The 13,360-nt window shown below is 40.6% G+C and overlaps 1 protein-coding gene across 1 annotated transcript in view; it reads right to left on the reverse strand.

The window, feature by feature from the left end:
* Positions 1-12,450, reverse strand: part of ACTR3 (actin related protein 3) — a 36,385-nt gene extending 23,935 nt beyond the window's left edge. The window contains exon 1 of the mRNA XM_035130124.2: positions 12,255-12,450. Coding sequence (XP_034986015.1) covers positions 12,255-12,298 — 44 coding nt within the window. The 5' untranslated portion in view covers positions 12,299-12,450. The remainder of the gene's footprint in view (positions 1-12,254) is intronic.
* Positions 12,451-13,360: the final 910 nt, after the last annotated feature.

Genomic DNA, 13,360 nt, shown 5'->3' on the forward strand with positions numbered 1-13,360 from the left:
ATGCAAAGCAAGATGCAACTCATTCATGACTCAGGGAATAATGAGACACACCCCAATTTCAGTTCAGTTTACAGTAGGAAACAGTAATTATTATTTAGCAGACCTTGGTATTAGCAGTATCACCAATTCCAGATTCTCTTAGCAATGCAACTTTTAGGTGAATTCATAATTACTATACAACATACCAAGTAAAATGATTACCGATATATTGATATTTGTTTAGTCCTTTGGAAGCCTACAGAGGGATGTTTGTTGTATACTATTCAATCCACTCTGAGACAAGAGTTATTCTCACAAATAAGGTATCTCCAGTATCCTTCTGTAATATGAGATTAGTACATACAAATCAGTATTAAACCTACTGACACAAAATGGAAGAGAAATCATTCCATGAACCAAACAATGAAATTATGCTACCAGTAGCTACCAATTCCTGTTTATAGTCTTGCTAACCTTTCCAAGTTTCAGAAAGAAAAAGAGTCAGGTCATTCCTGTTGAGAAAATATGTGCTTAAAATATGGCTCTTGCTCTCTATACTGTAGGGAGTTAACACATTAAACAAGCAATTAGATGGCTATACTTGAGAATAGTGAATAATTTAATTCTGGCTGTAAAGGTAGAACAAAATGTAATGAAGATTTGATAGCACAAATGCTATAAGATGAAGCAAGTTAAAATGAATGGGATGTATGCATCTTAGTAGACCCATTCTAATGAATAAACTTTAATCAATTTACTCCTAATACTGTTTCGTAGGATACAACCCAATATGATTCAAAATCAAATTATTATTATCCAAGATTGCTAGGAGGAAAAACTGGCACGCTTCTGCATGAAGTGCATACACAGACCAAGCCGGTAGAATTCACCACGTCAAGAAAACTGTGAATGGGCTGCTAGGTTAGATGAGCCTTTGGCAGACGGCCAAAGCAGAACTCTTCTTATGATCTTAACAGAAATGCTATTGCTGCCCTTAACTTTCCCATTCATTATTTTTGGCCATGGCACGTGTTGATCAGTATCAACTTTCAGTTTCTGTACCTGCACTTTTCCTCTTGAAGTTGAAAGAATAGCTAAACCTTGATGCCTGAAAACACCAAGGAACTAAAACTGTTTGAATTGCCATTTGTCAGTAGTGTTGAAGCTGGAGAAAGACACTGATACTTCAAAGTTGCAGACAAAAAATCCTTTGTTAGTCTATAAAAGGAACAGGGAATAAAGGAAACTCTAGGCAGACAGCCCACAGGCCAGTTCACTCAGCCCAGTAATTATTGTGGCAGTAGATATTTGCTTTGCTTCTTTTAAACACATATATTTTATAACTAGCTTATGGCCCTCAGTATGACAGGTCTTCTGTTGGTTGAATTTGACTCCTGATTGTCATTCTGTCACCATTACTAGCACTGTGTCTCTTGCCGTTAGCATTTCTGGCTGCCATTGATCAGCTGCTCTGATTAGTAAAGGGCCTTGCAAATCATGCAGCTGACTCCCTTTGAAGAGCAACTCATGCCTACATGGATCAGACAGTGCCAATAAGAAGCACGATAAGCAAAGGGAATGGAGGCAGAAAGGAAAAGCAATTGTTAGGGAAACAGGTGGGGAATACAAGACTCAATACTGAAATGTTTTAACACTATTTGCTGTTGCTTATGCTGATAGGCTCTTGGCTATCTTTATGATAAATATTTCCAGTCATGTAATGAATAGCTGGTGAAACATTATATATGAAAAATATGAACGTAGAAATCACTTTGCTAAACTGTTGATGGGCATAAATAATAATCTGAACAAAGCAATCATAATTAGCTTAATTTCTGTTCTATAACATAGCTAAGTGCCATTATCTTAAACCATGGGTAGGCAAACTAAGGCCCAATCACCTTCTAAATCCGGCCTGCGGATGGTCCAGGAATCAGCGTGTTTTTACATGAGTAGAATGTGTCCTTTTATTTAACATGCATCTCTAGGTTATTTGTGGGGCATAGGAATTCATTCATTTTTTTCTTCAAAATATAGTCCGGCCCCCCACAAGGTCTGAGGGACAGTGGACCGACCCCCTGCTGAAAAAGTTTGCTGACCCCTGTTCAAGAGGTTTTTTTTTTAACTGCTCACATGTTATAAGTGCAGCAAACACCGAGCAGCTAAAGCACATGTGGGATGCATTATAGTTATTTTCTCTTCACACACTCAAGCTGACTCAGATAGCATACTGGGACAGTGGTTTTTCTCTAATGGCCAGGAGCATGCAAAACAGGAGAAATCATATTGTGGGTGTTTCCCCTTCATCTACTTTAACAATCATCAATTTGTGAATGTGAACACACATTCTTTTTAAGAGTGAAGAATCAAGTAACTTGCACTGGGAGAAGCAACACTTGTTTTTTTCTAAAGAATTCTGAAACTTATAGAGTTCAGGGTAGTCATATTTCATAGTACAAATTTGTACAGTTTAAGGAGTCATTGTTTGGCACATACTTTGTTAACTAAAAGCTATGTGAAAAAATAATTGTCGTTACAATGAGACCTGCAATGATAGTTTCCTGAAAATTCATTGAGGCTGAAATCCTATTACCTTTTGCACACACTAATGCTAAAATGGTAGAGTTCTCAAAATCTATTCAAAGTTTTTCTGTGAAAAATAAATACTGTAATACTCAAATGTGAATATAGTACTATTCTGAGTTGTACTACTGTCATAGTTCTTTAGAAGAAAACTAAAAACTAAAAGAAAATTGGGGGCAAAAATATTTAATGACATAAATAACACTAAATGTGGGTGGCAAAGGTAAAATGAAACTATTGCTCACTCAATTTCACTGTAATCCCATTACAAGGAAAAGGCATACACATTTTAAAAACCCAATTAAAATCAAGGATTCTGGAGTACCCTGTAGTAACTCTGAAAAAAAGGTTGAAAATGGATCATGAAAACAACATCTACAGAGCTTAGATAGTTCCAACCATAAAAAATTCCACTGTATTTGTATACCATGTTTTTTCCAGATAGTTCAAAGAAGGTAACATGCATGCATTTCCACATTCAGTACAGAAACAGGGTCCTCCATCCAGATCTGCTCAACTGAAATACATGTGGAACCATTAAAGTTTCTATACATACAGAAATAAAGGTTAGCTAACAAATTGGCAACTGTCAATACAAAAAATGCTGTGTGTTAGAATGCATTGGTGATTTGTTTACTATTTAAATTTTGACACATAGACAGCAATTGCATTGGGGCATATCTCTTACAAGAATTTGAGAGGGATTGGTTCTGTAACTTTGTACTTTAATACACTGTCATCTGTTAGTTGAATAAACAAAGTATAGCAAGACACAATTTACCATTTACATTCTGCAAATAAAAATACACTCCAGGGAAGAAATTAACATTTGCATATGCTGAGTGTAAACAATTGGGGTACAAAACTACTCCAGTTTATTTTCAATGCTTCCTGCAAACAAAGTTGTCCCTAAAAGGTGTTAAGTACTTCAGTTACCCTCAATATCACTTACTACAGCAGACTTTTGGAAGGGTGACTTCTTTTTGATATATGCTAGCCTTTACCAACCTTGTGGCCTCCAGATGCTTTTGGACTACAATTCCCATCAGACTCAGCCAGCATGATTAATAGAAGCATCCACTGTTCTCTCTCCATTCCTCACTTCTGTGCTCACATCAACCCTGTGAGGTAGGTTAGGCTGAGAGAGTAACTGGGTCCAAGCTCCCCCAAGAGGTAGCCAAGCAGAAATTAGAACCCAAGTTGTTATTCAAGGCGTTGCTCATTACATCACTCATCCAGTTTTTTTAATTCATCATATTTTCAGTGCCTTTACAACTCTTAAGTATCCTCACAATTCATAACTGAACTGCATATTTTAAGATCTCTTCTGGTTGCACCCATATACTGTACCCCTGCCCATATATTAAGATCTAACTCAAGGAGCCTGCTTTCAGTTTTATACGCAGGTGCTGTTTTATGGACACAACACATTCCTTGGAAATGGTTAGTTAGGCAAGTGTTCACATTTCCTATGTGGAAATTTCTAATGTGTTCCCAACAAAGGAATCTGGGCCGCAATAGCGAGATTTGGGTACTATTTCCTTGTGTTTGGATAAGTAAATTTGTGTTTGTAAAGCAGGACCTGTGTGTATTTTCAGGGACTTGAAAACACTTAGCACCTTCAGAAATTCTTCATAAAACGAGACGAAACTTGTATTATATTTTGGAATTTCTAAGAATAGAAAATTAGTTGCTCAACACTTATAACTCAGCTAAAATATGTCATCAGTAGTCACTAATAACACCTAGTGCTATTTACTAGAGCACAGCCTTCTCAAAACAACTATATAAGATAACCAGACTATGTAAGTCAACTACCAGACATCAACTATGTACAGAGGCTGAGAACACCACCCCCCCAAGGGCCACATTCCTTTCTGGGAAACCTTATGGAGGTCATATACTACTGGTAGGTAGGGGACATAGGTAAAAGTGGGTGGAGCAATGTATGCAAATTTTGTCTTTATACTGGGGACTAATGTCTGCATACACCTCTTTCCTCCACTGAGGCAAGTCATTATCAAGCATCAAGAGCAGGCATCCCCAAACTGCGGCCCTCCAGATGTTTGGGCCTACAACTCTCATGATCCTTAGCTAAGAGGAGCAGTGGTCAGGGATGATGGGAATTGTAGTCCAAAACATCTGGAGGGCCGAAGTTTGGAGGTGCCTGATCAAGAGCCAAGCAAAAATGCACAAGGAGAGTGTGAAAGAAGACCAGAGAGGGGGTAGGACTGGTGCTCAGCCATGGTCCGAGAAGAAAAAACTTCAGGTAACTGTGAAATAATCTTACAAAACCTACACAAACTGAATAGCACTTCTACATTTCACACCAAATGCTTCTTGTATGCAAACTTTAAAATAAATGTGAATCTAGAAAAATCTGGTTGACAGTTCGGTTTTGAATTATACTTTTAAACTATTGACTTCAATATTATAACACTCCACAAGAACAATTTTGATAAGAGTCTTTGAATAACCCTATCATCATTATCAGTATTCCATTGTTATCCCAGCTAACCCTCCAACAACCTTCACTTCCACATGGCCTTCCTACATACTATTACATATAGGAGTTATATACTGAATTCCATTTTCTTATCTTTTGGGAAATTCTGTATCCCCATTAATCATGGCTGTTCCTCTGGTGTTCCAAAATTCTGTATGGGTTATCAATATCTCTCTGAATTAATTTCTCCTTCGCCTTGAAGCTCCCAAGACTTGCCAGCTTCACTAGAACGACAACCTCCCACACATTCCTATCACCTACCCCTACTGAAAGGATTTCAGAACTCTTCCAATGACAAGTGATTATAATTCTTGCTTCTGTCAAGTTGTTAACTACAAACCGAAAAGGGGAAAAACTAGACATACAGATAGATTGAAAATGCACTTGAGAATACAGTTGGTTAATTTCTCTTAGAATAACTTTACCCTCATTTCTGTGAAATGTACAAGAGGAAGTGCAAGCAACTTGTATTTCCTCCCTGTGGACATGACAGTCATCAACCTCAGTGATAACCCACAGAAGCAATGCTGAGTTTTGCTTCTGATGTTACCCGAGTCATGCCGCCCTGAGCCCGGTTTTTGACTGGGGAGGGCGGGGAATAAATAAAAATTTATTATTATTATTATTATTATTATTATTATTATTATTATTATTATTAAAGAGAACACGGGAGTCATATAAGTTACCAGCTGTGTAATGTGTGAAGCCCACTTTCAACTCTTAATCAAAATCCCTTGAGATCTGGACTTGTTAAATGCTTATTTTGTTTAGACTACGTCAGACCAACACGGCTACCTACCTGTAACTAGAGCTGTATAACTAATCAGGGCCGGCTCTAGGGGTAGTCTGGGTGGCGCAGGGCGCCGGCCCGGTAGGGGGGCGCACGACGGAGCCGCGCAGAAACCATGCTGCGTGCTGCGCCCGCCCACCAGCCGCGGCAATCCAGACGTGCTTGAGACGGCCCTGTAACTAATCATACCAAAATGGACACTACCAAGCAAGACATTACGGTAAATTAACAGTTCCAGTCAGGAAATGGCAACATACACACTACTAAAGGAGAACCTGCCTTGCCAGGTGAACAGCACAAAAGACATTGACTGCCATTTATGGGCATATCATCCAAGTAAATATACAGATATACAATAGGTGTAGAATTACTATACCCACTAAATTTATTTTTCCATTTGGGCACATTGTTTTTAATGCACTTTAAAACTGGAGTCATTCCAGTAACTAAAGTGGGTGATTGATTGTTTTTTATTTCTATGGTGGAGATACATGATTGCTTTTTCTTTTATACTCAAAATACCACAGTTTGAAACATTTGTATTTTTAGAAGAAAACCAAGACAATTATTCTGTTACAGTAACTTGTGTCAGCTTACAACTTTATAGAAAACTATAAATATTCCTTGGCAGAGTAAAAAAAATTTTTTTAAAAAACCCTTAGCAAGCCAAACACCCTGTCCATATCCACACAAAAACAAGAAAATTTAATTTTTACTTTATTTACAGAACTAGAGACATTTTTTAATACTGAAGACAGTTTATAAATCGATAATCTAACACACCTCACAAGTGTCCAAGACCTTCTGTCAAACTATGCTACCATGAGTACAGTACTCCCAAAAACAAAAGCCTGGCATAGACTAGAACAGTTATTCATAACAAACATGAAGAAACAAAGAGTTCAGCATAAGGTCAGCTCTTACTACAGAGCAGAATGATATCCAGCATTGGAATAAATTTCAGCATAGCTACAAAAGTAATGGTTAAACCCATTCAATATAAATATTTAACATGACTTGGAGAATAGTTTGTTCACCCTCGAGATGCATACAAGTGGCTTTTTAAAAAAGTTTCCAGTAAAGAATTGAGCTAAAATTATGAGTTTCAGGGAAGGGAGATAAACAGAAGTCTAATGTGTCCAACATTTTAATATTTGTTTTACATACTGTATGCATTTTTTAGTATATGAGACTACAAAAATAAAGCAGTGTCTTCTTGGCTGAGTGTCAATTAAACTACAGAATTTCAAACACAGAAGTTTACACTTGTGCTGGTTTAGAATTGACTATGGGAAAACTTCTGTCTGAAAATCAATACTTGACCTTCTCTCTCAGCCCTGAGCTAGCAATTCAATATCACCTGTTAGGAATAGAGTCTATATAATTACATTGCCACTTGAAATATAACTGCAAGGCCTAAAGATGAAAACCTTTCCTGTTGTAGCTTACTGTACACTTCTTTACAAAAACCTAAAGCATAGACAAAATGTAGGATTGTTCTTTCAGAGACTTCACATACACTCCTAGAAAGTAAGATCCTCCTAGCTGCAATGTATTATCCTGAGGTGTATGAATTCAAATTTAAAGCTGGGTGGAGCACAACACTCACTACTACTGTATATGGAAAACTGGTCTTTGGAGAGGCATATAATAAGCAGCCCTTTTAGAGTTAAAATGTATACCCCAAACCTATTCTTCTGCAGCAAAAACAGGTCTCTGTCATGTTTAATAATAAAGGTCATAATTCTATTTCATTTACATGCACTTGAGTGATACTGTACTGAGATCAGTACGAGGGCACAGGACTATGCTGCAGCTTATTTAACTCAATTTATAAAATGTTTAATAAGCAGAATAACAACGCTGGGTGAAAAAGCTACAACTTCTGAAATTTTCTACAAAAAAACCACAACCCATAGTCCCAAACACATCAGCATAGTAAATAAGGCTGCAATCCTAAACCCACTTACCTAAGAGTATGCCCCACTGAATTCAATGTGACTAACTTCTAAGTAGACATGGTTAGGCTTGCTATCTGAAACATTAAATAACAATTTGATGCTAACTACATTTAACAATATACCAGTAGCTGATGGGATGCTTTCATTTGTAAATACAAATAGTAAAGGCAAAATTAGAATAAAAACACACAGTATAATCAATGACCTAAGCATGCTATGAGTAAGCAGCTGAACAAACGTGATGTGCAAAAAACATCCTGATGGACCATACAAATACATGTTATTGCACAAATCAAAACCGATTACCTAAACACCTGTGTTGTACTTAAGTGATGTATGGTTTTCCAAATTATGCATGCTTCAGTAAAAAAAAAAAATTGGTTATGGTTTACCAAGATGTCTGAATTGACAGGTCATGCTTTTTCAATAAGCCATAATCAGAAATCATGGTTTATGCTAAATATAATTTGGCATGATATCTGAATTGACCAACATTAGTTACAGCTATAGCTATGCCATAGAGTTGTGTGTGCTAAGCAATGAAAAACAAGAGCAGACAAGCAAATTTAAACCATGGGTTTGAAACCTCAAACCATAGTTAGTACGAATTGTTGTTTGGTGTGATATCTGAACTGAGCCATTTTCATTCATAACCCATCACATGCATCAGGTCAGCAGGATTCTAACTTCTGTCACACAATAAGGCTTCAAGTTCTTTTAAGAACTTGCATACACACTTACTTAGCTGACTAGGACCCCAATGCCTAAAACTTGGAACATCATCTTTTGCTGCAGTAAACAGTAAAGGGAAAATGTGTGTCCCCAAACATCCAGGAGCATCTAATAAACAGAAACCAGACAGATTGCAAGTCTGTGGTAAATGTCCACTGCATAATTGGACTTCTGTAGGTCCCCTGTGCACTTCTGAAAGTTTTTTGGGGGAATCACACTGATGCACTGTACATCTGTGATACTATGAGTCATCTTTAACTGCAGCTGTACTAGTCAGTGCACAACACTTTACAGTTGGAACCAGGACCAGGAACCATTCATGTTATAGGAAATGTTTTCTGCAAACTTTTAGATTTCAGCCTGCATAGCTCAGTTGGATACAGCACGGTGCTGATAACGCCAAGGTTGCAGGTCCCCATATGGGACAGCTGAATATTCCTGCATTGCAGGGGGGTTGGACTAGATTATCCTAGGGAACTTTCCAACTCTACAATTCTATGACTCTGTGAAGCACTGCACATAAGCAAAATGAATGAGCTCTCCACTCCTCCCACCATTCGAGCCTCCAACTGTTCACACTGGCTGGAACCCATCAAAGTTTACAGTGCAGACAGATGTAGAGTGAGGTACGGTATCTCATATATAATACAGTACGGATGAGCAGAATTCGTCGGGTGCACCTTGACTTTCACATCTTCACATGTGGCTCGTAAGGCCTTGAAGAAAAATTAATATTGTGTTGTCCATGACAAGGTTACTCTTCAATACTGTTATTAAAGCAGCATTAGTGAAAGAGTGTGATGCCAACTAAAGAACACTTGGAAATCACATTAAACTTTCAGAGCTTTCCGCATTTCTTCAAGGTGGCACCTAGCAGTCTGACTTTTGCAAACCTATTGGCCACATTTACACATCATGGTAAGCCACCATGGCCTACTGTATACTAGGATTGAAATTGTACTCTTAGCTCCTCCCCACTAGTACAAGCAGAAACCAATCACAATTTCTGGCTCTGTGCTACATTTGAACCAGGGATTGTTGTTTGTTTCTCTTTACACCTGTCACAGTAATCTAAGGCAGGCATAGGCAACCTTGGCTCTCCAGATGTTTTAGAACTACAACTCCCATGATCCCTAGCTAACAGGGCCAGTGGTCAGGGATCATGGGAGTGCTAGTTCCAAAACATCTGGAGAGCCACGGTTGCCTATGCCTGATCTAAGGTTTGTGCTTGAGCTATCCATCGTGCTGTGAGCAAAACAAACCACAATCCCTAGTTCAGACACAATGCCAAACCTGGGGTAATGGTTTGTTACCTCCTTGTGGGAGGGGTGAAGAGGGCACAAATCATTTGTGCACAGTAAAACATCACAACATAAAAATGGAAAGAATAGCTCGCTACCAATTAAAGAGGCAGTTACGTGTTCATTTGCAGGGCCCCTTGTAGAATCTGGACTTAAGTCCCCTTGTCCTCTTGCAGTTATCCTCATATATTTCACTCACACTCCAGAATGCCTATAGTTGGCAGCAAGGCCCCAAAGAGGTCTCCTCTACAAGTACAAAATGAAAGCTTCAGAAACAGTTTTCAGAGCAGGACCTGCAACCTACATATCATTTTAAGTATTGCATTTTGTAGAATCATTATAGGTTTATCACACCACCAGGATATGTTCTAGGTATGTGTGACAGACCAAAAACAATGAGTACAAAATGCATTCCAAGGCGTTTATAACATATTTAATTTAAAAACTGTCAGATGTGTGTTACTGTCAATCTTACATACTCTGCTCCATTTATATTAACAGCCCTTAATCAAATGTGGGTTGTTGTTCCCCATCACCACCTTTTTCTCTTTTAAAATGGAAAGGCAAGGTCACAATTTTAAAAGATTATGTAACTGCACATTTGATCAAATTCTAAAATCCTTTTTCCAAACAATTAAGGAAATTTCTAACTGGGCAAACAGGAGTTAAAGTTGGTGGAATGGCAACTGATTCTACATAAAAACTGTACAATCAGTCATGTTAAGTTACAGTTTCTGGGTTGGAGGCTGCATATACCGGTATTATCTGCACACTAAAGTATCTCAGTTCCCTGCCCCCATTCCACTTATCTGAAAATGGTGTTCAAAAAGAGAACTTCTCTCAAACCCAGTTCCGGGCCTAAGGCACTGGCACGAAGGCTACAAAGTATCTATTTGAGGAAGCCTTTGCTTCCTAAAGTTATACCTCCAATGCTTTGTTCACCACCTCCTGGAAACAGCAGCAGAAAGAATCTCTGCAACTACAGTATCCCATAAAGCTCTTTTCTACAGGCACACATTAAGTATTAAACATTACTATTTTCTCTCTTATCACCAATTGGCAATTGCTAAATAAGAAAAGCTGTTTCTAAAAAAGATTTCGTTCAGGTTTGACACTGAAAACTGCCTTATAAGGTATAAAAGCCTGAAAGAAGGAAGAGCCTTTGACAAAACTAAGGAAGTTCCTCTGCGCTTGCTCACAAAAGAGGGTGGACTTTTTTTTTTCACCCACACAGAGAGAAGTAAGGCTGAATAAATGACACATATGGAAAAATCATGACACTGCTGAACAAAACTGCCACTCTAAATAATCCACATACTGTAGTATAAATGCATATTCAGATTTGAAGACAATTACAGATCACCCTGCCTGGCTTTAAAAGAAATAAGGATTAGAATCTATGCTGATCTTGACTCTGCGCCTAAGCTCTATGAAAGTGCATTTTCCTTTCAGAAAGAAATGAAGCAGCACTGCTTCCTGAAAGAACTAACCAGGCCGTTAAAATGAACTGAGGGTGGATGAGTTCTCTCTGAAGCAAAGAGCAAAAAAAAATTTGAAAATCCTGATCTTAGGATATATAAGTGCCCATTTTCAGAAGCTAGCCTTTTCCCAGTCTGGAGGACAGAGCAAATATATTTGGTCGCCCTGCTGCAACCAACACATTGAATAATTTTTTTAAAAAAAAATGTGGAAATTTGCAGCCTCAATGACTTTATGATGGTGAAGACAATGCAACCCCCCACTTCCACAGAGGGCCGGCGCCTCTAAAGGAATTAGTAAGGGCCAATCCCACATATATAAAAAACGGGAAGGTGAGGGAGGCTGTGCTGTTTAGGGTGTGACTCCTCTTTCCCTCCCACAAAGGCACACAGTTCTGGATGCTTAAAAAAGCAGGAAGGAGGGCCACTGGGAAACCTGCTCAGAAAAGGCCAGTCAGAGGAAAATGAAGGGGGGAGACCCCACCTCTTCCCCACTCCCATTCCTTCCTACACATGACCCTTTCTCGCCTTAATCTTTTCACAAGTTGAAGGCTAAAATAGGGATGAATAAGAGGGGAAGGGCTGAGGGTGGGTGGGAGAGAGGAGTGGGAGACATGCGTGGGGAGGACAGATAAAAGATGCCTGGCGCTGAGGGGGGGACCGACGTCCCTTCCGCCGCCGCCCCCCTTCCTTTTTTTAAATGAAAAGGCAAGCTACCACTCCCACCCGCATTCACAGCCCCGAATGAAAGGGAATCGCAAGGCGAATCTCAATGGCTCCCTTCCCCGCCCTCTCCAAAACTGTCAGCAGCAGAAAAAGCAGCAGCAGAAAAAAAGAAATGCAAAAAAATATTAAGAACAGTAGCAACGCAAGGCGCCGTCTCTCCCTTCGCCCATTCAATCTCTCCTCCCCGCCGCCGCTCACCCGGTGCCACAGTCCACCACGCAGGCCGGGAGCCGCCCTGCCATCCTCCTTCGGGTCGAGACGGCGCTGGGGGAAAGGTGCGGAGGACCCCGCTGGGCTCGCGCGCTCTCCTTCCTTCCACTCTTGGGGAGCGAAGCCACCCACTTCCGCAAAAGGGAGCCCGGCCAGCCAGCCCCTCCCTGCCCCAGACGCTGCCTCGCTCCCGCCCCCCGCCCCCACCTCTCTCGCGCTCTCTCTCACACACACGCGCACAGCGCCGGCGAGCGAGCCCAAGATGGCCGCCCTTTCCGTCCCTCCCTCTCAGCACCCAAAGCCGACGAGGGAAGGAAGGGACGCCCAGGAGGAAGGGGAGGGCGGGCGCGTCAAACCGAAGCTTTCGGTGACGTGCGCTGTTCAGGAAGCGAGTGGGTGCGAAGAAGTGGAGCGGGCGGGCTGCCGAGATATATACATATATATTTCTCATCGCCCGCGTTGGCTTGCTTGCTTGCTTGCGCTCTTTTATAAGGAAGGTTCCTCTCCAAGTGACTTACAGCGTCAAGAGAGCACAGATCGCTTTCTCACACCCCCTCCCCCTCCCCCTCGCGATCTTAATGCTCGTTCTCAAAAGAGTGGCATTGCTGATTTTATCACGCCTCCTCGCCCCAGTAGGATCCTCTCTTTTAAGTCCCGACCCGGATAACAGCGGCGCGGGAACGTGTCCCTCCAGATTTTGTTTTCTTTTGCTGGACTGCGCTTCCCATCATGCCCGGCCAGCGCGGCCAGCGGCCGAGGATCATGGGAATTGCAGTCCAGGAGACCCTGTTGGAAGGCCGCAGGTTCGAGCTCCGGCGGCCCTAGCGATTTCTTATAAGAAGTTCTGGCAGGGCTCGGGTTCTGCAAACCGCACGGCACAGAAATGCAACAGCTGAGCGTTTTCACAGCATAGGGGAGAAGTAACAGGGGAAACGCTTCGCCAGATAGATTTTTTGACAACCAGCCAAGCACAGAAGCTCTGTGTCAAGGAACAAGCTGCCAATCTTGTCTCTCCTGGTTACTGGGGGTGGGAGGGGTGTGTGTGGAATGAGGGAAACAGACAAACATTACCCCAATTCTGAGAAAAAGGCTGG

Source organism: Zootoca vivipara, chromosome 1, assembly GCF_963506605.1.
Source record: "Zootoca vivipara chromosome 1, rZooViv1.1, whole genome shotgun sequence".
In the NCBI taxonomy this organism is placed as follows: Eukaryota; Metazoa; Chordata; class Lepidosauria; order Squamata; family Lacertidae; genus Zootoca; species Zootoca vivipara.